This window comes from Anomaloglossus baeobatrachus, chromosome 2 (assembly GCF_048569485.1).
Source record: "Anomaloglossus baeobatrachus isolate aAnoBae1 chromosome 2, aAnoBae1.hap1, whole genome shotgun sequence".
In the NCBI taxonomy this organism is placed as follows: Eukaryota; Metazoa; Chordata; class Amphibia; order Anura; family Aromobatidae; genus Anomaloglossus; species Anomaloglossus baeobatrachus.
The window spans coordinates 744,654,630-744,680,144 of NC_134354.1; the positions used below are offsets into that span (position 1 = coordinate 744,654,630).

At 49.2% G+C, this 25,515-nt stretch overlaps 1 protein-coding gene across 1 annotated transcript in view; it reads left to right on the forward strand.

Annotated features, from left to right (window-relative positions):
• CUL5 (cullin 5) overlaps nucleotides 1-16,922 on the forward strand; it is a 118,461-nt gene extending 101,539 nt beyond the window's left edge. Inside the window, exons 18-19 of the mRNA XM_075337434.1 lie at nucleotides 12,970-13,093; nucleotides 15,138-16,922. Of these exons, the coding sequence (XP_075193549.1) occupies nucleotides 12,970-13,093; nucleotides 15,138-15,332 (319 nt within the window). The 3' untranslated portion in view covers nucleotides 15,333-16,922. The remainder of the gene's footprint in view (nucleotides 1-12,969; nucleotides 13,094-15,137) is intronic.
• Nucleotides 16,923-25,515: the final 8,593 nt, after the last annotated feature.

Consider the following 25,515-nt stretch of genomic DNA (forward strand, 5'->3'; position numbering starts at 1 on the left):
TGACTTCATCCCTGCAGGACTCATATATGAAATTTTGGGCCACTTGGAGAGAGTGGATGGACTTCAACAAACTGAGGGATATCGGGAAGTGTTGGGGTGCACCCCAGGCCCAGCGACGGGACTTTGCAGTGCTGGAGGGAATGCACGTCTGAGCCTCCGAAAACTAAGCGACATTGGTCCTAAGGCATGAGGTCCTAAGGCAGGGCCTTAACGCTCTCCCCCAGCCCCTTTCAAAAGGATGCAGGTTCATCAGGAGGCTGGGTGGGAAGTGGACTGGCGGAGCCTGTGGCTGTGATGGACTCACTATCCATTATAGACACATGCTCTCTATAGAGCATTACCTTATTACTTTTGCTTTGTGTTTAGCCCGATATGTAACTTATCCCTTTTATGTGAGCCACTAGCTCTTTTTCATCTTGAGTTATTGCACACATTATACGTGTATATCATAACATGTTGCATTTTTGTCTAGATATTTTACATATGTGAATATCATTGTGCATGGTGTTACATGTTGCGTCCCCTTTTACCTTTCCCCTCTCTCCCCCTTAACCTTTCCCCTCTCTCCCCCTTAACCTTTCCCCTCTCTCCCCCTTAACCTTTCCCCTTCCTCCCCCTTTACCTTTCCCCTCTCTCCCCTTTACCTTTCCCCTCTCTCCCCCTTTACCTTTCCCCTCTCTCCCCCTTTACTTTTCCCCTCCCTCCCCCTTTACTTTTCCCCTCTCTCCCCCTTTACTTTTCCCCTCTCTCCCCCTTTACTTTTCCCCTCTCTCCCCCTTTACTTTTCCCCTCTCTCCCCCTTTGTTTAACCTCTTTGTTTAACCTCTCTCTCCCCCTTTTTCTTTTGTCCTCCCTCCCCCTTTTTCTTTTTTTCCTCCCTCCCCCTTTTTCTTTTTTTCCTCCCTCCCCCTTTTTCTTTTTTTCCCTCCCTCCCCCTTTTTCTTTTTTTCCTCCCTCTCCTCCTTTTCTTTTTTTCCTCCCTACACTCTCCCCCTTTTTCTTTATCGTTCCTATGGGAGACCCAGACCTTGGGTGTTTAGCTTCTACCTCTGGAGGACACAAGTACTACACTTAAAAGTGTAGCTCCTCCCCCTGAGCTTATACACCCCCTGGTGAGCAGCCCCAGACAGTTTATCGCTTTGTGTTCAGGAGGCATACATCCACACATGCATTCTCATATGATTTTTTCCCTTTTGGAACAAGATGAAGAAATGCGGGTCCACGTCTGGACCCCCGGCATGTCCCTTCTCACCCCACTGTGTCGGCGGTGTTGTAAGGTTGATTCTTAGGGTGGAGCCTTACATGCCGTGCTCCTTCACCATCCCTCCTGGGCTCTGGCTTGAAGTGGGAGCCAGCACGGTCTCCATGCTTGGCAGGAGACCGGTCTCCATCCGCAGCCCTTCAGGACCCTGCTGGAACGGAGCGCTCATCCCCAGGGACCTGGCCCTGCGTCTCAGAAGCTAAGTACCTGAGACGTTTATATTTCGGGGTCCCTGTACTTTATTGTTGGGGGAGAGTGTGCTTATTATGTTTACTGACATTTCTGGCGGGTTCTCTAGCTGTCGCCTGAGAACCGCGCCGATGGTGCCTGCGCGTCGGCCGCGCTGCTCAAATTTAGGCCCCGGCTTCGCCGGAGGCCTAGTTTCTGTTTCACTGCCCTCGCATGTCACTCATGCAGAGGGACAGGCTCGGCTCCTCCCGGCGGCCGTTCTGTACAGGGGAGGGACACTCCCCACTGCAGTGTGTGTCCCCTCCCCTGTAGGTCTCTATGGCCCTCCAGATCACGCTCCTCAAGCAGGTCCCGCCCCCTCTCTTCGCTCCGGCGGCCATTTTCTTAGCGTTCTCTCTGCAATCAGTCATTGCAGCGCTGGTCTGCAGCATCCCTGCTGAGGTGCTGTGCTTGGGGGTCCGGGCTTCAGGATCTGGAGGGCACACAACACCGCTCCAGCGGTCTAGTAAGCCAAAACCGGTCTCCGGTTGTGGACCTCTGTATATACTCTCTGGGGGTCATTCTCTGGCAGAGCCCCCACTCCAGCAGCATGTCTCACACGAGGAGCAAGGCCCCAAAGCTTTATGCTGTATGCGCTGCATGTAAGCTCCTGCTGCCTGAACCGAGCACCTATCCACATTGTGATGCCTGCTCTGACTTGGCGGTGCCACGGCCTGGAGTCTCACCCCCAGTGGTCTCTCAGGCTGCTCCTGCTCCTGTGGCTGAACCCCCGGCTTGGGTAGAATCCTTTTCTAGGTCTATCTCCCAGTCCTTTGCTGAGTCCATGGGACTTCTGTCCAGGACTCTGATGAATATGCATCAGCCCCCTTCACAAGGTGCCTCTGTTGCTTAGGGGTCTCTCAGGACCGGAGCTCACAGAGGATTCATCATCAGGGCCCAGACCCCGTCCTCCTGAGAAGAGACGCAGGGTTCCCTCTCCCTCCTCCTCCCGTGGCTCTGATTCCAGAGCTGACTCGCAGGATGAGGAGGATGCCTTTACAGGGGGCTCGGAGGCTAACTCCATGTACCCCATTGATCTGTTCGAAAGTGACTCAGATCTTAGTGACTTGATTGCTTCTATTAATTCTGTACTGGATCTCAATCCGCCAGTATCAGAGGAGCAACCCTCTCTGGCAGTAAAGCACCAGTTTACCTTGCCTAAGAAAGCAAAGAGTGTGTTCCTTAACCACTCCAGTTTTCAGGCAGCTGTGACCAAACCCAGGGCCTGTCCTGACAAACGCTTCCCAAAGCATGGTTCTGATGACCGTTTTCCCTTTCCACCTGAGGTGGTCAAGGAGTGGGCTCACTCCCCAAAGGTAGACCGTCCGGTGTCTAGGCTATCAGCCCGGACCGTTGTGTCGGTGGCTGACGGCACCTCACTTAAGGATTCCACTGACCGTCAGATTGACCTTCTGGCCAAATCTGTGTATGAAGCGGCGGGGGCCTCCTTTTCCCCGACTTTTGCAGCAGTGTGGGCTCTCAAAGCCATCTCTGCTTCTCTAGAGGAGATGCATTCCCTCACCAGGGAATCTATGCCCGAAATGGATGCCTTAACTTCCCAAGCTTCGGCTTTTTCATCCTATGCCATGTCTGCCATGCTGGAGGCTTCTCACCTCACTGCGGTGGCTTCGGCTAATTCCCTTGCTATCCGCAGAATCTTGTGGCTTCGAGAGTGGAAGGCAGATGCTTCTTCAAAGTACCACCTTGCTGGACTCCCTTTTGCTGGGTCCCGGCTGTTCGGAGAACAACTGGATGAAATTATTAAGGAAGCAACTGGCGGGAAGAGTACTTCCATGCCACAAACCAAAGCCAGGAAACCTGCCCAGGGTAGGAATCAGTCGAGGTTTCGCTCCTTTCGTTCCTCCAACTGGTCGTCCTCTAAGCCCTCGGCCTCGTCCGCCAACTCAGCCAAGGACCAGAAATCCAACTGGCGCCCAAAAGCGCGTCCACAGAAGACCGCAGGAGCTGCTGCCACTAAGGCAGCCTCCTCGTGACTCTCTGCCCGCTCCAGCAACGTCCTTAGTCGGTGGCAGCCCCTCCCACTTTGGCGACGCTTGGTTTCAACACGTCTCCGATCAGTGGGTGAGAGATATCATCTCCCATGGCTACAGGATAGAATTTTCTTCCAGTCCGCCAAACAGATTTTTTTTCTCTCAACTCCTCCCTGCTCCAAGGCCGCCGCCTTCTCACAGGCCGTGGCAGCCTTGCAGGCCAATGGAGTAATTGTACCGGTTCCCGCTCGGGAACGGTTCAGAGGTTTCTACTCAAATCTCTTCCTAGTTCCCAAAAAGGACGGTACCTTCCGGCCCATCCTGGATCTCAAGCTTCTCAACAAGCATGTTCAGGTGCGGCACTTTCGCATGGAGTCTCTGAGATCAGTCATTGCCTCAATGACCCAAGGGGATTTCCTGGCGTCCATCGACATCAGAGATGCCTATCTGCTTGTGCCAATTGCAGTTTCACACCAGCGTTGGCTACGTTTTGCAATCGGAGAAGATCATTTCCAATTTAGCCCCTCGGGTATTCACCAAGGTCATGGCCGCAGTGATTGCGGTTCTGCACCTACAGGGGTTGGCAGTGATTCCTTACCTGGACGACCTTCTAGTCAAGGCTTCATCCAGCGCAGACTGTTAGCGGAGTGTCTCGCTCACTCTCGCCACTCTAGCCCAATTCGGGTGGCTGGTCAATCTGCCCAAATCCACTCTGACTCCGACCCAGAGTTTCACGTACCTAGGGATGCAGTTCGAGACTTTGCCAGCACTTGTGAAGTTGCCCTTAGTCAAACAGCAGTCCCTCCAACTGGTGGTGCGCTCTCTGCTGAGGCCCCGCCGTTATATCCTCAGGCGTCTGATGCAGGTGCTAGGTCAAATGGTGGCGTCAATGGAGGCTGTTCCCTTTGCCCAGTTCCATCTGCGCTCCCTGCAGCTGGACATTCTCCGCTGTTGGGACAAGCGGACTTCCTCCTTACACAGGTTAGTGTCTCTGTCGCCACAAACCAAGAGCTCTCTTCAGTGGTGGCTTCGGCCTCTCTCCCTGTCCCAGGGACGCTCCTTCCTGGCCCCGTCCTGGGTGATTCTCACCACGGATGCCAGTCTATCCGGCTGGGGAGCGGTATGTCTCCACCACAGAGCGCAGGGCACTTGGACTCCGTCCGAGTCAGCCCTTCCAATCAATGTGCTGGAAACCAGAGCTGTGCTTCTAGCTCTCCTAGCTTTTCACCACCTGTTGGCGGGCAGGCACATTAGAGTCCAGTCAGACAACGCGACAGCGGTTGCCTACATCAATCACCAAGGAGGGACACGCAGCCGCCTAGCAATGTTGGAGGTACAACGCATCCTTCAATGGGCGGAGGACTCCAAGTTCACCATATCCGCAGTCCACATCCCAGGCGTGGAAAACTGGGAGGCAGATTATCTCAGCCGTCAAACCGTGGACGGTGGCGAGTGGTCCCTGCACCCGGCAGTGTTCCAGTCAATCTGCCGCAAGTGGGGCACCCCGGACGTGGACCTAATGGCATCCCGTCACAACAACAAGGTTCCAGTTTACGTGGCTCGCTCCCACGATCCTCAGGCATTCGCCGCGGACGCACTGGTTCAAGACTGGTCCCAGTTTCGTCTGTCCTACGTGTTTCCCCCTCTAGCTCTCTTGCCCAGAGTTCTGCGCAAGATCAGAATGGAGGGCTGTCGAGTCATCCTCATTGCACCGGACTGGCCCAGGCGAGCTTGGTATCCAGACCTGCTCCATCTGTCCGTAGAGATGCCGTGGCATCTCCCGGACAGTCCAGACCTTCTCTGCAAGGTCCGTTTTTCCGCCTGAATTCTGCGGCTCTCAAATTGACGGCGTGGCTCTTGAGTCCTGGCTCTTGACGGCTTCTGGTATTCCTCCTGAAGTCATCTCCACTATGACTCGGGCCCGTAAGTCTTCCTCCGCTAAGATCTATCACAGGACTTGGAAAATTTTCCTGTTATGGTGTCGCTCTACCGACCATCCTCCTTGGCCATTCTCCTTGCCGACCCTTCTGTCTTTTCTACAGTCCGGTCTGCAGCTAGGACTGTCCCTCAACTCTCCCAAGGGACAAGTCTCAGCTCTGTCAGTACTGTTCCAGCGGCGTCTCCCTCAGCTGGCTCAGGTCCGCACCTTCATGCAAGGCACGTCTCACATCATTCCGCCTTACCGGCGGCCCTTGGATCCCTGGGACCTTAATTTGGTTCTCACGGTTTTGCAGAAACCCCCCTTTGAGCCTCTTAGGGAGGTCTCTTTGCATAGTCTTTCTCAGAAAGTGGCTTTTCTGGTGGCCATAACTTCCCTCAGAGTCTCTGATTTGGCCGCGCTCTCTTCGGAGTCACCTTTTTTAGTGTTTCATCAAGACAAGGTGGTTCTCCGTCCGACTCCGGACTTTCTTCCTAAGGTGGTCTCCCCTTTCCACCTTAACCAGGACATTGCCCTACCTTCCTTTTGTCCGGCTCCTGTTCATCGCTTTGAAAAAGCGCTGCATACTCTGGATCTGGTGCGGGCGCTCCGGATCTATGTGTCTCGCACCGCTTCTATTAGGCGGTGCACTTCTCTTTTTGTGCTAACCGCAGGTCGGCGCAAGGGTCTCTCTGCTTCTAAGCCGACCTTAGCCCGTTGGATCAGATCGACCATTTCGGACTCCTACCAGAGTTCTCAGGTGCCTCCTCCGTCGGGGATCAAGGCACATTCGACCAGAGCTGTTGGTGCCTCTTGGGCTTTCAGGCACCAGGCTACGGCTCAACAAGTCTGTCAGGCTGCCACTTGGACTAGCCTGCATACCTTTTCGAAGCACTACCAAGTGCATGCTCATGCTTCGGCAGATGCGAGCTTGGGCAGACGCATCCTTCAGGCGGCTGTCGCCCATTTGTGAAGTTAGGTTTTGCCTACTTCTTACTTTGTTCGGTTTATTTCCCACCCAGGGACTGCTTTGGAACGTCCCATGGTCTGGGTCTCCCATAGGAACGATAAAGAAAAAGAGAATTTTGTTTACTTACCGTAAATTCTTTTTCTTATAGTTCCGTAATGGGAGACCCAGCACCCTCCCTGTTGCCTGTTGGCACTTTCTTGTTCCGCGTGTTATTACCGGCTGTTGTCGTGGACAGAGTTTCCGGTTGTTCCGGCTATTGCTCTGTTCTACTTGTGGGTGGCTATTCTCCTTCAGCTTTTGCACTAAACTTTCTGGGTCTGCTCACCAGGGGGTGTATAAGCTCAGGGGCAGGAGCTACACTTTTAAGTGTAGTACTTTGTGTGTCCTCCAGAGGTAGAAGCTAAACACCCATGGTCTGGGTCTCCCATTACGGAACTATAAGAAAAAGAATTTACGGTAAGTAAACAAAATTCTCTTTTCTTTGGCGCTCCATTGGGAGACCCAGACAATTGGGTGTATAGCTATGCCTCCGGAGGCCACACAAAGTATTACACTAAAAGTGTAAAGCCCCTCCCCTTCAGCCTATACACCCCCCGTGCTGCCACGGGCTCCTCAGTTTTTATGCTTTGTGCGAAGGAGGCAGACATCCACGCATAGCTCCACAGCTTAGTCAGCAGCAGCTGCTGACTATGTCGGATGGAAGAAAAGAGGGCCCATAACAGGGCCCCCAGCATGCTCCCTTCTCACCCCACTCTTGTCGGCGGTGTTGTTAAGGTTGAGGTATCCATTGCGGGTACGGAGGCTGGAGCCCACATGCTGCTTTCCTTCCCCATCCCTCAATTAGGGCTCTGGGTGAAGTGGGATCCTTTCGGTCTCCAGGCACAGGAGACCGTGCTCCATCCACAGCTCCTGGGGACTCTGCTGGATAGGAGCCGAGTATCGTTCAGGGACATGGCCCTGCTACTTTGAGGTACTCTGTGTCCCCGTGGGGACCGCGCACAGCAACACTCCAGCATTGCTGGGTGTGCTAGTGCACCGGGGACCGCGGCGCTGACTGCGTTTGTGCCTTTACACACTGCAGCGTCGCTGAGTGTGTTTGTGTATGGGGACTGCCGCGCTGACCGCCGCTGCCATTGTTATCGCTGCGGCGCGGCTGGGACTGTTAGTGCGCCGGGGACTTCCGCGCCGACCGCGCTTATACGGCGGCCGCGCTTATAACTTTAGTCCCCGGCTTTTGCAGCCTAGTCTCATTCTTTTCCCGCCCCCAGGCCTGCCAGTCAGGGGAAGGGCGGGACGCTGTAAAGGACGTCAGCAACTGAGGCTGGAGCATGCTTTGCATACTCCACCCCCCTCACTGTGCACAGTGGGGCACCAGATTCCCGCACTTTCTAGGGCACGCCCACGGCCCCCTCCTCTCCTCAGGACGCCGGCAGCCATTCCTGTCAGCTCTGCTAACGCTGGAGAAGGGAGACAAGCTCAGGGAGACCCAGGCAGGAATTCTGGTGACCACACAACCGCATTGTGCGGGCGGTAAGCAGCACCTAGGTGCTGGCCCCACTGGTGCAGAAGTGTACTTATAGATTATATGATTATAGGCTATACTTTACACTGTATGGTGCACGGTTGTTTTTGGCTATATACCCTCCTGTATTGCTCAGAGGAGACAACAGCATGTCGTCCACAAATAGCAAGGGTGCCAAAGCACAGACTTACTATGCTGCCTGTGCAGCATGTACGGCTATACTGCCGGCAGGTTCCACTGACCCTCATTGTGTGCAATGCTCGGCCCCTGTGGCGCTTACTCAGCCGGAGCCTCTGCTAAGGGTGGCCCAGGGAGAACCACCTATTAACACTGTCCAGGTGACAGGGACGGAGTTTGCAGTTTTTACTGAAAGACTTTCTGAGACTATGGCTAAGATATTAGAAGCCTTGCAGTCCAGACCGGCATCTCAAGCCATGGGCACTGTGGAATCATTGCCTCCTGGTTCCCCTCAGTTGGAACAGCAATGTCCTCCAGGGGTGTCTCCTAGATCCCAGGGTGAGGTCTCTGACATGGAACGCAGTCCCAGACCGACTAAGCGAGCTCGCTATGAAATCCCCTCGACATCATCACATTGTTCAGGGTCTCAGCGAGAGGACTCTCTGTATGATGAAGCGGAGCTAGCTGATCAGGATTCTGATCCTGAAGCCGCTCTCAACCTTGATACTCCTGATGGGGACGCCATAGTGAATGATCTTATTGCGTCCATCAATCAAATGTTGGATATTTCTCCCTCAGCTCCTCCAGTGGAGGAGTCAGCTTCTCAGCAGGAGAAATTCCGTTTCAGGTTTCCTAAGCGTACAAGGAGTATGTTTCTGGACCACTCTGACTTCAGAGAGGCAGTCCAGAAACACCGAGCTTGTCCAGATAAGCGTTTTTCCAGGCGCCTTAAGGATACACGTTACCCCTTCCCCCCCTGACGTGGTCAAGGGCTGGACTCAGTGTCCCAAGGTGGATCCTCCAATCTCCAGACTGGCGGCTAGATCCATAGTTGCAGTGGAAGATGGAGCTTCACTCAAGGATGCCACTGACAGACAGATGAAGCTCTGGTTGAAATCCATCTATGAAGCTATCGGCGCGTCTTTTGCTCCAGCATTCGCAGCCGTATGGGCACTCCAAGCTATCTCAGCTGGTCAGGCGCAAATTGACGCACTCACACGTACGTCTGCGCCGCAGGTGGCGTCCATAACCTCTCAAACGTCGGCATTTGCGTCCTACGCTATTAATGCTATCCTGGACTCTGCGAGCCGTACGGCGGTTGCAGCCGACAATTCGGTGGCAATACGCAGGGCCTTGTGGCTACGGGAATGGAAGGCAGATTCGGCTTCCAAAAAGTGCTCAACTGGTTTGCCATTTTCTGGCGACCGCTTGTTTGGTGAGAGATTGGATGAAATCATCAAACAATCCAAGGGAAAGGAAACATCCTTACCCCAGGCCAAACCAAAAACACCCCAACAGAGGAGGGGACAGTCGAGGTTTCGGTCCTTTCGGGGGGCGGGCAGGTCCCAATTTTCCTCGTCCAAAAGGCCTCAGAAGGATCAGAGGAACTCCGACGCATGGCGGTCCAAATCACGCCCTAAAAAGACCGCCGGAGGTGCCGCTACCAAGGCGGCTTCCTCATGACTTACGGCCTCCTCACACCGCATCCTCGGTCGGTGGCAGGCTCTCCCGCTTTTGCGACACCTGGCTGCCACAAGTAAAAGACCGTTGGGTTAGAGACATTTTGTCTCACGGTTACAGGATAGAGTTCAGCTCTCGTCCTCCGACTCGATTCTTCAGAACATCTCCGCCTCCCGAGCGAGCCGAGGCTCTTCTGCAGGCGGTGGGCATTCTGAAGGCAGAAGGAGTGGTGGTCCCGGTTCCTCTTCAGCAACAGGGTCACGGTTTCTACTCCAACCTGTTTGTGGTTCCAAAGAAGGACGGGTCTTTCCGTCCTGTTTTGGATCTAAAACTGCTCAACAAACACGTAATGACCAGGCGGTTCCGGATGGAATCCCTCCGCTCCGTCATCGCCTCAATGTCCCAAGGAGATTTCCTAGCATCGATCGATATCAAAGATGCTTATCTCCATGTACCGATTGCTCCAGAGCATCAGCGCTTCCTGCGCTTCGCCATAGGAGACGAACACCTTCAGTTCGCGGCACTGCCGTTCGGCCTGGCGACAGCCCCAAGGGTTTTCACCAAGGTCATGGCTACAGTAGTTGCGGTCCTCCACTCTCAGGGTCACTCGGTGATACCTTACTTAGACGATCTGCTGGTCAAGGCACCCTCTCAAGAGGCATGCCAACACAGCCTCAACGTTACTCTGGAGACTCTCCAGAGTTTCGGGTGGATCATCAATTTTCCAAAGTCAAATCTGACACCGGTCCAATCGCTGACATATCTTGGCATGGAGTTTCATACTCTTCCAGCGATAGTGAAGCTTCCGCTGGACAAACAGCGTTCACTACAGACAGGGGTGCAATCTCTCCTTCAAGGTCGGTCACACCCCTTGAGGCGCCTCATGCACTTCCTGGGGAAGATGGTGGCAGCAATGGAGGCAGTTCCTTTCGCGCAGTTTCACCTGCGTCCTCTTCAATGGGACATCCTACGCAAATGGGACAGGATGCCGACGTCCCTAGACAGGAACGTCTCCCTCTCTCAGGCAACCAAAGCTTCCCTTCGGTGGTGGCTTCTTCCCACCTCATTATCGAAGGGGAAATCCTTCCTACCCCCATCCTGGGCGGTGGTCACGACGGACACGAGTCTGTCAGGGTGGGGAGCAGTTTTTCTCCACCACAGGGCTCAGGGTACGTGGACTCAGCAAGAGTCCTCACTTCAGATCAATGTTCTGGAGATCAGGGCAGTGTATCTTGCCCTAAAAGCGTTCCAGCAGTGGCTGGAAGGCAAGCAGATCCGAATTCAGTCGGACAACTCCACAGCGGTGGCTTACATCAACCACCAAGGTGGAACACGCAGTCGGCAAGCCTTCCAAGAAGTCCGGCGGATTTTGATGTGGGTGGAAGCCACGGCCTCCACCATCTCCGCAGTTCACATCCCGGGCGTAGAAAACTGGGAAGCAGACTTTCTCAGTCGCCAGGGCATGGACGCAGGGGAATGGTCCCTTCACCCGGACGTGTTTCAGGAGATCTGTTGCCGCTGGGGGATGCCGGACGTCGACCTAATGGCGTCACGGCACAACAACAAGGTCCCAACATTCATGGCTCGATCTCAAGATCACAGAGCTCTGGCGGCAGACGCCTTAGTTCAGGATTGGTCGCAGTTTCAGCTTCCTTATGTGTTTCCCCCTCTGGCACTGTTGCCCAGAGTGTTACGCAAGATCAGGGCCGACTGCCGCCGCGCCATCCTCGTCGCTCCAGACTGGCCGAGGAGGTCGTGGTACCCGGATCTGTGGCATCTCACGGTCGGCCAACCGTGGGCACTGCCAGACCGACCAGACTTGCTGTCTCAAGGGCCGTTTTTCCATCTGAATTCTGCGGCCCTCAACCTGACTGTGTGGCCATTGAGTCCTGGATCTTAGCGTCTTCAGGATTATCTCAAGAGGTCATTGCCACCATGAGACAGGCTAGGAAACCAACGTCCGCCAAGATCTACCACAGGACGTGGAAAATATTCCTGTCGTGGTGCTCTGCTCAGGGTTTCTCTCCCTGGCCATTTGCCTTGCCCACTTTTCTGTCCTTTCTTCAATCCGGATTGGAAAAGGGTTTGTCGCTAGGCTCCCTTAAGGGACAAGTCTCTGCGCTCTCTGTGTTTTTTCAGAAGCGCCTGGCCAGACTCCCACAGGTACGCACGTTCCTGCAAGGGGTTTGTCACATCGTCCCTCCTTACAAGCGTCCGTTAGAACCCTGGGATCTGAACAGGGTGCTGATGGTTCTTCAGAAACCACCGTTCGAGCCAATGAGGGATATTTCGCTCGCACGCCTTTCGCAGAAAGTGGTTTTTCTAGTAGCAGTCACTTCACTTCGGAGAGTGTCTGAGCTAGCAGCGTTGTCATGCAAAGCTCCTTTCCTGGTGTTTCACCAGGACAAGGTGGTTATGCGTCCGGTTCCGGAATTCCTCCCTAAGGTGGTATCCCCCTTTCATCTCAATCAGGATAGCTCCTTACCTTCTTTTTGCCCTCATCCAGTTCACCAGTGTGAAAAGGATTTGCACTTGTTAGATCTGGTGAGAGCACTCAGAGTCTACATTTCTCGTACGGCGCCCCTACGCCGTTCGGATGCACTCTTTGTCCTTGTCGCTGGCCAGCGTAAAGGGACACAAGCTTCCAAATCAACCCTGGCTCGGTGGATCAAGGAACCAATTCTCGAAGCTTATCGTTCCTCGGGGCTTCCGGTTCCCTCAGGGCTGAAGGCCCATTCTACCAGGGCCGTGGGAGCGTCCTGGGCCTTGCGACACCAGGCTACGGCTCAGCAGGTGTGTCAGGCAGCTACCTGGTCGAGCCTGCACACTTTCACGAAACACTATCAGGTGCATACCTATGCTTCGGCAGATGCCAGCCTAGGTAGGCAAGTCCTTCAGGCGGCGGTTGCCCACCTGTAGGACGGAGCCGTTACGGCTCTATTATGAGGTATTATTTACCCACCCAGGGACTGCTTTTGGACGTCCCAATTGTCTGGGTCTCCCAATGGAGCGCCAAAGAAGAAGGGAATTTTGTTTACTTACCGTAAATTCCTTTTCTTCTAGCTCCAATTGGGAGACCCAGCACCCGCCCCTGTTTTTGTGTACACATGTTGTTCACGTTGAATGGTTTCAGTTCTCCGATATTCCTTCGGATTGAATTTACTTTAAACCAGTTTATAATTTTTTCCTCCTTCTTGCTTTTGCACCAAAACTGAGGAACCCGTGGCAGCACGGGGGGTGTATAGGCTGAAGGGGAGGGGCTTTACACTTTTAGTGTAATACTTTGTGTGGCCTCCGGAGGCATAGCTATACACCTAATTGTCTGGGTCTCCCAATTGGAGCTAGAAGAAAAGGAATTTACGGTAAGTAAACAAAATTCCCTTCTTTCCCTTCTCACCCCCACCGATCCTTTTTACAACTTGACTTGTCTTTGACTTGCAGAAAAAATGGCAAAGTTCAGAAACGAGGAAAGATTAATTTGATTGGCCGCTTACAGCTAACCACCGAAAGGATGAGGGAGGAAGAAAATGAAGGCATTGTGCAGCTACGAATACTGAGGACACAGGTACATGTGGGCAGGACATCAGTGGTCTAATTCCTTTTACCGAATAGCCCTTTATGCAATGTATTCTGGTAAATCTCTCACTCCGTAGGTTTGTAACACCCAGCAGATCCTTAGAGAATGAATGTAGCAGAGGTGCGATTGCTCGCCCTGGACTATATTTAGATAAGCGTTACAGAGCTCCATTCCCAGGATTCGTGGGGGTCCCAGCGATCAGTAACTTACCCCTATTACCTCGAAAGGGCATACATGTCAGATTGTTAGTCTACACACTGCACTGTCCGGCAATCCCAGGAACCGGGGTCCCAAGGGCTTCTGTGTGAATGGAGCCAGGTGCACTTGTCCGCCCATCACTGTAGGGACTTCCTTGGGACTAACTAAGCAGCGCTCTCCTTCAGGCCCATAGAAGTGAATGGGGCAGTGGTCGTGCAGGCGCTCTATTGACAGGGCAGTGGTCGTGCAGGCGCTCTATTGACAGGGCACTTAGATTAGTTGGGGATCAGTCATTATACCTCAGTGATCGTACATTTAAAAGCTATTTTGTGGATAAGTGATAGTTTGTTTTCTGTTCCCCCCCCCCCATTAAATACTTATCAAAAATGAAAAAAATATTCCGACATTTAAAATCCAAATTGTTATTTGAAGATTTTAACTAGAAATTTTAATAATGGTCCAGCTAGTTCTAATTATTTAAATACATTTCCCCACTTGCCTGTTTTGCCGCTATCTCCAGCCTCCACTCTTCTTTGACAGCGCTGGCTTCACACAGACAGAGAGAGTAGGAGATGTATGTAAAGCAAGCAGGCGGGAAGGTGCACTTAAAGGCTTAGCTCCCCATGATGCTTGGAGCCCCTGTATTTGGTTTGAACAGTCATTTTGTGCTAACAGTCCCCTTAAAGGGAATTTGTCATCAGGTTTTTTGTCCCCCCCCCCCCCCCCCCATCTGAGAGCAACATGATACAGAGACCCGGATTCCAGCCATTTGTCACTTACTGAGCTGTTTGCTGTCATTTTGATAAACTCAATGTTTTCTCTGCTGCAGATCTAGCAGTTATACAGAGCCCAGGAATATGTAATGATGATCTCCTGCTGATTAACCAGGAATTTTATCAAAACTACACTAAGCAGCCCAGTAAGCGACACATCGCTGGAATCAGGATCTCTGCCCCTACATTAGGCTGCTCTCAGATTAGGTGGCAAAAACCTGGTTACAGATTCCCTTTAAAGGGAACCTGTCACCACTTTTTTGGCCTATAAGCTGCGGCCACCACCACCAGGCTCTTATATACAATATTCTAACATGCTGTCTATAAGAGCCCAGGTCGGGGGTATAACATAAAAAACATACTTACTTAACGGTCGCGCGGTGGGCCTTATGGGTGTCTCCGTTGTCCGGTGCCGGCGCCGCCTCTTTTGGCTATCTTTGTGCTCCTTTTTCTCTAGCCGCGGTGCATGACGGGTCCGACGTCATCCACACTCGCCGGCAGTCAAGTCCTGAGCAGGCTCACTTTGATCTGCCCTGAACAGGGCAGGTCAAAGTATTGTAGTGCGCCTGCGCAGGACCGGCGAGTGTGTATGACGTAGGACCCGTCATGCACCCAGGCTTCAGAAGGAGGACGAAGATGGCCGAAAGAGGAGGCGCCGGCACCGGAGAACGGAGACGCCCATAAGGCCCACCGCATGACCGTTAGGTAAGTATTATAAAATGTTTTTTATGTTATACCCCCGGCCTGGGCTCTTATATACAGATCTCTAACATGCTGTGTATAAGAGCCCACTGGTGGTGGCCGCAGCTTATAGGCCAAAAAAGTGGTGACAGGTTCCCTTTAAGAAACTTTTTAAAGTGACCAGTCACTTGAAAGTGTGGGACATTGACCTTCTGAGAAGCTGCCTCCACTAGACGAAGCATTTGCAATAAGACTCCTTAAGGAGACCCCCAAAGTGTCCTGTGTTGGCGTCCTGGTATCAGCGGCAGTGCTGTGCCTTGGTCCCTGCTCCTGTTCGTGCGTTTTTTCCTAAAAAGCCATGCACCTTTCTTTTATTTTAGGAGGCCATTATTCAAATCATGAAGATGAGGAAGAAAATCACGAACGCCCAGCTCCAGACAGAACTTGTAGAAATTTTGAAAAACATGTTTTTGCCGCAGAAAAAAATGATCAAAGAACAAATTGAATGGCTTATAGAACACAAATACATCCGAAGAGACGAGTCCGATATCAACACCTTCATATACATGGCGTAATCTCCCGCCCAACATATCCGGATGACGTGAGTGCTGGAGCAGGACCACCCGAATATTTATCCAGAAGGCAAACACTGCGGACTTCTGTGCGGCATAAATATGAGGGTCCCCCTGCCTTACATTACTAAGGGACGAATTCTATTGCCAATGTCATTCTGCCAGCATGACAGCAACTCTCACATCGCTTTTACCAGCATGCTGTTTTAATGGAAAGTCGTTTTGGAAGAACTTGTGAGCTTTGTAGAGTAATTAATTTTTTTTTTTCTCTCCAACCATAAAGCTTTAGTGTTCAGGATTTTTTTTCCTAATTTTTATTTTATTTTTTTTTTCCTGCCCAGGGGACGGGATTCTCACATTTCATCGTGCACTGATTATTGCTGTTACTGTTTAGACATTTTAAGGAAGAAAGAAAAAAACTACAAAAAATCCCCCAAAAATCGCACTTTCATAACATTACGTTGCAGTAATTTTTTTTTTTTTTTTTTCTCTCCACTTTCGTGACTCCTTTTCGCATAGCGTTCATTTCGGAGAGGCTCATCTTAATTTTTGGATCTGTCTGCTCTCCCGGCATGTATGTTTTAGTCAATCATTGTTTTCCTTTCTAAAATCGCAAATCATGGTTAGTGTTTGTGTTGTGTTATCCCTCTATTGTCCCTCCTGGAAATATGGGTGTCGCCATTGCACTTCTTGGACCCGGTCCGTTCATTGCTGACTGTATTGGACTGTGCAGGGGACACCCTTTATTGGCTAAGCGAATGGAAACGCCCATTTGTCACTTTCATCATTTATTTCCAGGAGGAGTAACAGAGAATCAGGACAATAGAGAGTCCTAAGACAATTGGTATTGCTTTTGGGAGAAACAGGCGGGAAAGCTGGTAGGTCCTCGTCAGTGAGCGCTAAAGGTTTGTAATGATGAGTTTAGGGCTACATTCACACAGGCATTAAACTACTTGGACCGGTCGCGTCCACGGCTCCTTGCGTGATCGGCACGGGGGGGGGCGCCTTTTATTTACAAGCGCTAGTTGGTCGGACAGATTAGCGCATGCTACCATTTTTTTTTCCCCCACCTTGACCTTTAGGTCTGTGTCAAAAAATAGGCAATGGGCTAGCGCCCATGGGTTATCGTTGGTCCATGTGCTGTTCACGGACCGAAAATGCACCCATGTGTACTTGGCCAAAGGCTCGGTTTATGACTAGAGTCTCTCTAACAAAATCGAGAAGAATAATGCGCTTAGTCGGACCCAATTATAAGTCAACAGGGTGACCGATCTGGCACCGAATACCTATGACCCTGCACGTGAAGTCGCCTATGGACCGCCCTGTCCTTTCTTGCCAATTAGACTGTTTGAATGAAACGGAAAATGATAATACCAGGCAGGTTACTTTGGGAGTCTTCCTCGCCGCAAACCACTGACATGTCCATAGGCCCCTATGCACCCAGCATATTCTACAAGGGTCTACTTGGGGCATATGCTGGACTTTGGCATACATTTTATAGGAAAGCTTAGTGAATAATACTTTCCTATGCAAAAGGACACTTTTTTTTTTTTTTTTTTTTTTCCTCTTTCATTTCATTGGGGGGCACAGGACCATGGAACTCAGGGGCCCTAAGTTTGACGGCCTGGCTATTGAATCTTGGGTCCTAGCCCAGGCGGGCTTCTCTCCCAGAGTGATTCAGACCATGATCAGGGCCCGAAAACCATCTAGACAAGCAGCTCACCCAGGAGCCCTCTGACGCAGCCGTCGACTGGCTCCTGGGCGAGCTGCGGGCCCTGATCATGGTCTGAATCACTCTGGGAGAGAAGCCCACCTGGGCTAGGACCCAAGATTCAATAGCCATGCCGTCAAATTTAGGACCCCTGAGTTCCACGGTCCTGTTTTCCCCAATGAAGTATCAGAGAAAGAGATTTTACGGTGAGTACACAAAAATCCTTCTTTTGCAATGGATGACCATATACAGTGACATGCCAGGGAATACTTTCAACGTGAACCTACTACGTAGTAGTGTGACAGAGCAAATCATCATAAAATCATTGGCACTTTCTCCCGTTTTTATAATAAAATATCACCTTCTTTTGTTGAAGGCCTCTTACAGCAGAGACTGCCATCATAAAGACTGTATTGTACATGTATGCATTTGTATATACATATGTCTGGATACGCTCTCGTGTGTAGACATATATTTTGTGTATTAACTTTTCCCATATACTCACACATATGTGTGTATATATATATGCATGTGCCTGTATATACATTGTACATATGTATGTGTGTGTGTGTGTATATATATGTGTGCGTGTTTGTACATAATCATGATTTTCACAAAAGCCAACACAATCAGCTCTAGGATGTATATCGAAATAAATTAAATATTTGCACCAGATATTTTTATATAGTTTTACTTCTGCATAGTTATTCCCAAAAATGTATTTTATTTTTTTTATTACTTGCAGAATTTATGTATGAAGACCTGTAGCTTCTCGAGAGCAGGAGGCAATAATGAAGGTGTCCGGTCGGTTTCACGGTCTGGGTACATACTGTGATTTCCTGACCGGCTGTATGAAGTTTGCCCAGAACTCGGCAGCCATCATCGGCTTATATTGTGTGTGGGCCATTAGGACGACCGGCAGCCACTCTGGAAATCACAGTCCAAATACGAATGTGTGGGAACAGCCTCAGTGTACGTTAACGGGAATCTATCAGCAGATTTTTGCTACCTCATCTGACTACAACATTGTAGGCAAGAGGATTCTGAATCCAACGGTGTATCACTTAGATGACTGGATGCAGCCGTTCTGTCACAATCAAAGAATTGAGTTTTAAGCATGTAGCTGAGCCCTGGGAGCTGTCCCACCCACACCACACGCTCTATAGAGATTGTGCATTGACTGTGAGGTGCCAATCACAGCAGGGGGCGTGCTGGACTGGCGTGTGCGTGAGTTTCTAGTCCTGTATTGATAATTGCAGGGAAATAAAGCAATTTAAATTACGTAAACAATAGCGCACACACACAAATAAATAAGAGGGGCATAGTTGCATTTTATTTTTGAACTCTTATAGCATACTGTCCTCAGCTTGCATATTAAAAACCTGCTCACAGATTCCCTTTTAATGGAGCTCCCCACTGCAATCTATAGGCATAGTAATACACTGGTCGTTAATAGACATCCATGCCAGGCAAAGGCGCCCAGAGACTAAAGGCCCATTGGTCCATTTACATTAAGAATACAGGTTCATGAAAATGCTCGTTCCCATAAATTGCTCACGTAATCATCCTAGCTAGTGATGAGTGAGCACTAGTATGCTTGGGTGCTCGGTACTCAAAACAGGCAGTCTGATGTTTGGACGGGCTCAACGTGTGTACCGAGTATAATGGAAGACAATAGGGAACTCAAGAACATTTTTCCCGAAGATCTTCTGGAAAATTGCGAGTTCCCCATTGACTTGCATTATACTCGGTACATGCACTGAGCCCGTCCAAGAGTCTGACTGCTCATTACAAGTATTGAGCACCTGAGCATGGTAGTGCCCGCTCATCACTAGTTACGAGTACTGAGCACCCGAGCATGGTAGTGCCCGCTCATCACTAGTTACGAGTACAGAGCACTTGAGCATGATAGTGCCCACTCATCACTAGTTACGAGTACAGAGCACCGAAGCATGGTAGTGCCCGCTCATCACTAGTTACGAGTACAGAGCACCGAAGCATGGTAGTGCCCGCTCATCACTAGTTACCAGTAACGAGCGTAGTAAAGCTCGCTCATCACTACTCCTGGCAAGAAGTTGACAAACAGTCAGCTGTTTATTTTATGGAGTCATAAAAATCATTGCTTGACTTTCTGTAGCACATCCCCATGTGTAAAGGCGGCGTTACACGCTGCGACATTGCTAGCGATGTCGTGCGCGATAGCACCCACCCCCGTCGTTGGTGCGATATGTGGTGATCGCTGCCGTAGCGAACATTATCGCTACGGCACCGTCACATGCACATACCTGTTCAGCGACGTCGCAGTGACCGCCGAACAATCCCTCCTTCAAGGGGGAGGTGCGTTCGGCGTCACACGGCAGCCGTTTAATAGCAGAGGAGAGGCAGAGATGAGCGGCCGGAACATGCCGCCCACCTCCTTCCTTCCTCATTGCCGGTGGACGCAGGTAAGGAGATGTTCGTCGATCCTGCGGTGTCGCACATAGCAATGTGTGACGCCGCAGGAACGACGAACAACCAGCGGCATGCACCAACAACGACATTTTGAAAAGGAGCAACGTATCAACGATCTTTGCAGTTTTTGCGATCGTTGCTCCTTGGTGTCACACGCTGCGATGACGCTAACGGCGCCGGATGTGCGTCACTAACGACGTCAACCTGACGATAAATCGCTAGCGATGTCGCAGCGTGTAAAGCCCCTGTAAGTTGTATTACATGAGAAGATTCTTGCCGATATCGAGCCGCCATCCCACACAATATAACTAGTTGATCGGTGCTCAATTTGGAGCTCTGGCCGTTGCCAGCTGCAAGGAGAAGACATTCATTCTGCCCAGTCCATAATTAGTTTGCATTTTGTTGTTGTTCTGCTGGTACCTGAAAACTGGCAGTGATCACTCGTCAAATGTCATCGTTCTCGGCAGTGCATTTTACCATCTAAACAGGGAATGTGCTGGCAACAACTATGACTTTTTTGATGAGTGATCACTGCCAGTTTCCAGGTACCAGCAGTTTTAGGAACGTTCATTCAGCCGACCATACATAGGGCACGTGTGACGATCAGTTAGTCCCCATGCTGTTTGCATGATTACTTGGCATGAAGTAAGGGCCATCATCCGCCTATATCAGCGATCAACATTCATTTGGGCAGCTTATCTGTCCTCGTAAAACGATCTATAGGCTATGTGCACAGCTCCAGCAGGATTTTAAGGTAGGAGCAAACAAACGTCTACAGGAAGCAAGCTTAATTCTTCATGAACGTCTCTTGTGAGCATATATCTGGTGCTCAGTAACTTCTGTACAATGAACGTTTAGTTTTCTTAGGCCGGGTTCACTCTTATGTCATGTCTGTATATAGAGTGCAATTGTGGACTGACTGGGGATCTCCTGACCTGATCTCACAACCACATATATGACACTGTGGCTGTAATTTTCAGACCGGTGGGGGTCTGTATATGGACTGTGAAATATGGCCGTCTGAACCCAAACTCGCCCCGAGTCGTACTAAAGTCACATGACTTACACTTAATGTGGATCTAGGGTCATAGTATGGGACTGTGTGCACTTCAGTATGTCAATGGTAGATACAAGAGGTGAGAATGGGATCTGACACCTTCCTCCCGTATGAAGCCATGGCAAAGATTTTCCCGATCTAACCTGGTGTGACCTGATCCTGCCCAAAGGCATCGTGACTAGTGTGAGGTAGAAGAAAGCCGCAGTATATTTACTCATCAGTATTGGTTCTCTGAATTATTTATTTTTTCTTATGGAGATCAGAAGATTCCCCATGCCGGTATCGATCTTTTCCTCTACAGGGTCCGTTCTGTATACATTGCATATAACTCTTACTTATTTTGTTTTTTTCACATTGCACTACATAGAACTCTATAGATTTAAAGGCAACCAACCAGCAGGATTTTCATATATAAAGTAAAGCCAGTGCTATACTCGCGCTAGGAGGCTGAATATAAGCAGAGCTTTTGTTCTGAGATTGGATGTTTTATTTCAAAGATATGTGCAAGTAAAGTTCCAGTAATGCACTGTTATTTGATTGACAGGTGCAACAGGAAGTGAATATGCGGGTTGGGTCTTGCTATCTCTTCCCACCCCTGTCTGCCTGCCTAGCCTTCCACCCCTGTCTGCCTGCCTGCACTTGAATTAATGTCTATAACAGCAACAGGGGCGGAAGGCCAGGCAGGCAGAAAAGGGCTTGTATAGATAGCAAGACCCAACTCGCATATTCCCTTCCTGTTGCATCTGTCAATCAAATAGCAGTGCATTGCTGGAACTTTACTTACATATATCTCTGAAATAAAACATCCAATCTGAGAACAAAAGCTCTGCTTACATTCAGCATCTCAGCGCCAGTATAGCACTGGCTTTACTTTATATATGAAAATCCTGCTGGTTGGTTCCCTTTTAAGTAGAGACGTTCTTCAGAAAAGCAGTAAACCGAAAACCATGATTGCAGATAATTGACAGGCAAAAAAGAAAACCCTCACTGCTGGTAACTGGTGTTACTCTTTTTAAATGAAAAGTTACACCCTATCCGCTGGGTCAGTGATGACTTGCTGATCGGTTGGTGTCTGTCCGGTCAGCAGAACGTGACCATTTTATTCCCAAAGGGGCTCTTTTTTTTTTTTTTTTTTTTTTTCTTTTTTTCTTTTTTTTTTCTCCCCATTACAAAACAAGGAAACCCGGTTGGATGCCTGTTCGCTGCTTCATTCATTCTCTATAGGGCTGTAGGAAAGATCCAAGCGCAACGCTCAGCATCTCTATTGGGAATTAATAGAGCACTGGTCAGGAGTTTCCATTGTAATGGAGATAAGTGCCCCATTCTTCTGATCCATGCAGGTCCCTGTGGTCAGACACCCACTGATATGTTATCACCTTTCTTGTGGGTTTGTGATAACTTTTTTTTCACAGAGCAACCCCTTTTAGGCCCATTTAGACACAACACTTTTGAGCCGGTACATTACGATGTTCAAGTTGATCGGTGCTTGCTTACTGGCCTGTTTAAATGGGTTAATGAAAACCCAATGGGGACTGAACGATCATGAATACAGAATCATGCTCTCAGCAGCATATCTCCTGCTTACATGGTGCAGAAAAGATCCATTTTTATGCTGGAATAACAATTTGATCACTTGACAGACCAGCATTTGATGGGTAATCATCGCTATGTTTGCATGGGCGGATAATTCAAGCGAATGTGGACGTTTACCAGCTCCCCTAAATGGTCCTTTAGTGGACCTGCCTCCTACCTTGCCCGGTGCCCGCACACATCACCATCTGATTGTACAACATGCCCAACCAAGCTAAATGTCTACAGGTCACATTGTGGGGTGAATGTGATCCTGTGTATGTGAATGGCGAGATTACGTCCAGTTTTTTACGTTACCCTTTTAGTTTTGGCCTTTTCAGCTGTTCAATAAAGTCCTTGAGGAGCTTGAAAGCTTCTTATAATGTGCAAATGCATTTTTATTATCACATCGTACAATGCACACATTTATAATAGTGGACCATGATCTAAGGTGACGTGCGTAGACTGGTCTCTAAGGCATCACATCCCTCTAGTGATTAGTACTAGGGCACCTTTCCTGGGTATGTCATGGGTATAAAGGTTTTGCAGATGCGACTACATTGCACCTTTCAGCCATTGGCCTGTAAAAATGAATAGGGTATATATTTTTGAACAGCGTCATGTACCGAACTTTAGGCACTGGCTAAAGGTAGAATGAGGGCCTTCTATAAGGTCAATTAAAGTCATAAATCCAAGCACTCCTGATCATGTGAAAATAAGTGAATGTATTCAAAGAAGCAGCAGATCCAGTTTAAACGTTTCGGTCATCACACCGACCTTCATCAGTAAACGTCCTGCCTGGATGGATGGCGTGAAGTCAGTGCTGTCTGCGTTCCGTACAGCGGCAGACAACGTTGACACTCTTCGTGCCATCCAGGTAGCGTTACTTCTGGCAGCACGTTTACTGATGAAGGTCAGTGTGATGACCGAAACGTTGAAACTGGATCTGTTGCTTCTTTGAATACATTCGTTTGTTTTCACCTCTTCAGAAGTGCTTGGATTTATGACTTTATATTATGGGTTTGGAACCTAACAAGGCACCTCTATTTTACCCAGAAGTGCCGGGCTGCTTTCCATTTCTAGAAGGTTAGACTCATGGGATTCTCTCTCCAGGGGCTGGATTTACGCTGGAATCCTTTACAGTTTTTGCCATATTTTTGTCTTTTGGCAGCTTGGCCCAATTAAAGTGAGTGTTGTACCAAACACAGATGCATTTACGAGAGCAATGGTGGACAATTACAGCCCCTTTTCTGCTGATTGATGGGGAGTCTGAGAGTAGACCTCAATTGATTACATACTATTGGCTGTAGGTCGTTCATGTGTAAGTCCCATACTTACATGACGAACAGCAGAGCTTGGGCATCTCACAAGATTTTTCATCTTTTTATTTTTATTTTTTTTTTACCTTTTAATACACACAGACAGATCAGCATTGTGACCTTCACGAGACGTTCTTTCTCTTATCAGATAATTTTAACAGGATCAGCCAACCATCTAATGTTTATAGTAGCATCAGCTAATGGCAGATGGTGAGAAAAGCAAGTTTCAAGCCTTACTTTCAATACGCCCTATGGTTGCAATCATGTAGGGCGTAGGCAAGATATAGTCCAATCAAACATCGCGAGTCGGGGCGTGAAGCAACTTGCATCATCTCTACTGAATTGGTTGGTCCAAACTTCGGGTGTTCTCCATTTCGTTATCCTCTTAGGCGTTATCTAGGATCCAGACACTTTCTTTGAATTACATAAACTACCATATTGCATTAAGGAAAACCACTGAATTATTAATCGAAGGCAAAAGCATTTGTAAATATATATGTTAGGCTACATCAACTAGAATATATATTTGGGTCTGTGAAATGGCTGAATTAAGTATTTTAGGTTACTTAATTCTTACCCCTAACAAATGTATATGAGGCTGATGAGTTTGGTTGAGGAGACCCACAGCTGGTCAAGACAATGCGGTCTGTACGAATACCGTGAACGTCAGATATGAGGCACATAGGATCTCATTTAGACAGTGATTTTTCACATACATTTAAAAAAAGACCAATTTTCATCAGTATTTTTGATCAGATTTTTATCAGTATCCGTTTTTACATCAGCGTTTCATCAGTGATTTTTTTTTTTCTCTTAGGCAAAGAACAAAAAATAATGGCGATGCTTTTCGTGTGCACTATAAAAGCTAAAAACGGAATACAGATTGTACACAGATGGCATTACAGCGCTGTCTGTGATTTTTGGGCTGCTTTCACACCTCAATTTTTTGGCATCAGGCACGATACGGCGAAAAAACTGATGCGACGGATCCTGCAAAAAAAACGGATCAGTTGCATCAGTTTTTTCCATCAGTTCCTTCAGTTTTTTGACGGATCCGTTGTGTTACTGAGCATGCTCAGTTCAAAAAAACAGATCCGGCGGCCGTATCCGTTTTTTTGCCGCCTTATGGCATCCATACACTTCAATTATAAAACACGCCGTACGGTGCCAGATCCAGCACGATACATTTTTTTGCCGGAGACAAACTTTCCCCTCAGCGTTCCATCCGGCCATCGAACAGGCAAATTTTGCCGGATCTGGCAAAAGCCGGATGGAACACAAGGTCATCCGGCACTAATAGAAGCCTATGGGAGAAAAAAACAGATCCGGCGGTAACAGACGCCGGATCCGTTTTTTCAGGTTTTTGCCGGATTGTGCCTGATGGCAAAAAACTGTGTGAAAGCAGCCTTACAAACGCAAAGGTTTTGATCCTTGGCTCCAAAAACTGATATCTGTGTTTTTAGGTTTGGTTTTTTTTCTGGAGACACAGCCTTTAACGATATACAAACGTGTGAATGGTCCCATAAATTGCTCAGCTTTTTTTTCCCTGAAAAAATGTACCCAAAGAAAACCGTGACGTGACGACTGAGGCCGGTTTCACACTTGCGTTGTTTTGACGCACACGGAATCCGTCACCAATGTAGTACAGTTCATTTATTTACAGTATAAGCGCACCTCCGTGCTTCATGCACTACAAGCATGTGTCCACATGGTGTCGTGCTTACACTATAAATAAATGAACTGTACTATATTAGTGACGGATTCAGATTGCGTCAAAACAACGCAAATGTGAAACTGGCCTAACTGCCTATTTAAAGTATATGGATTTTTAATGGCTTTTATGGTGCTGTTTATAACAAAGGGGTTTATCTCTTCAATGTCGGACTTACAAATCACTTTGCCACATACTGGACCTTAGGGGAACTTTACACGATGCAACATCGCTACCGCTATATCGTCGGGGTTACGTCGTTAGTGACGCACATCCAGCATCGCAACGTGTAAATCCTAGATGGAACAATGAACAAGCACAGAAGCGTACAATCTCGCTGATCTGTGTAACGTCGTTCATTTCCATAA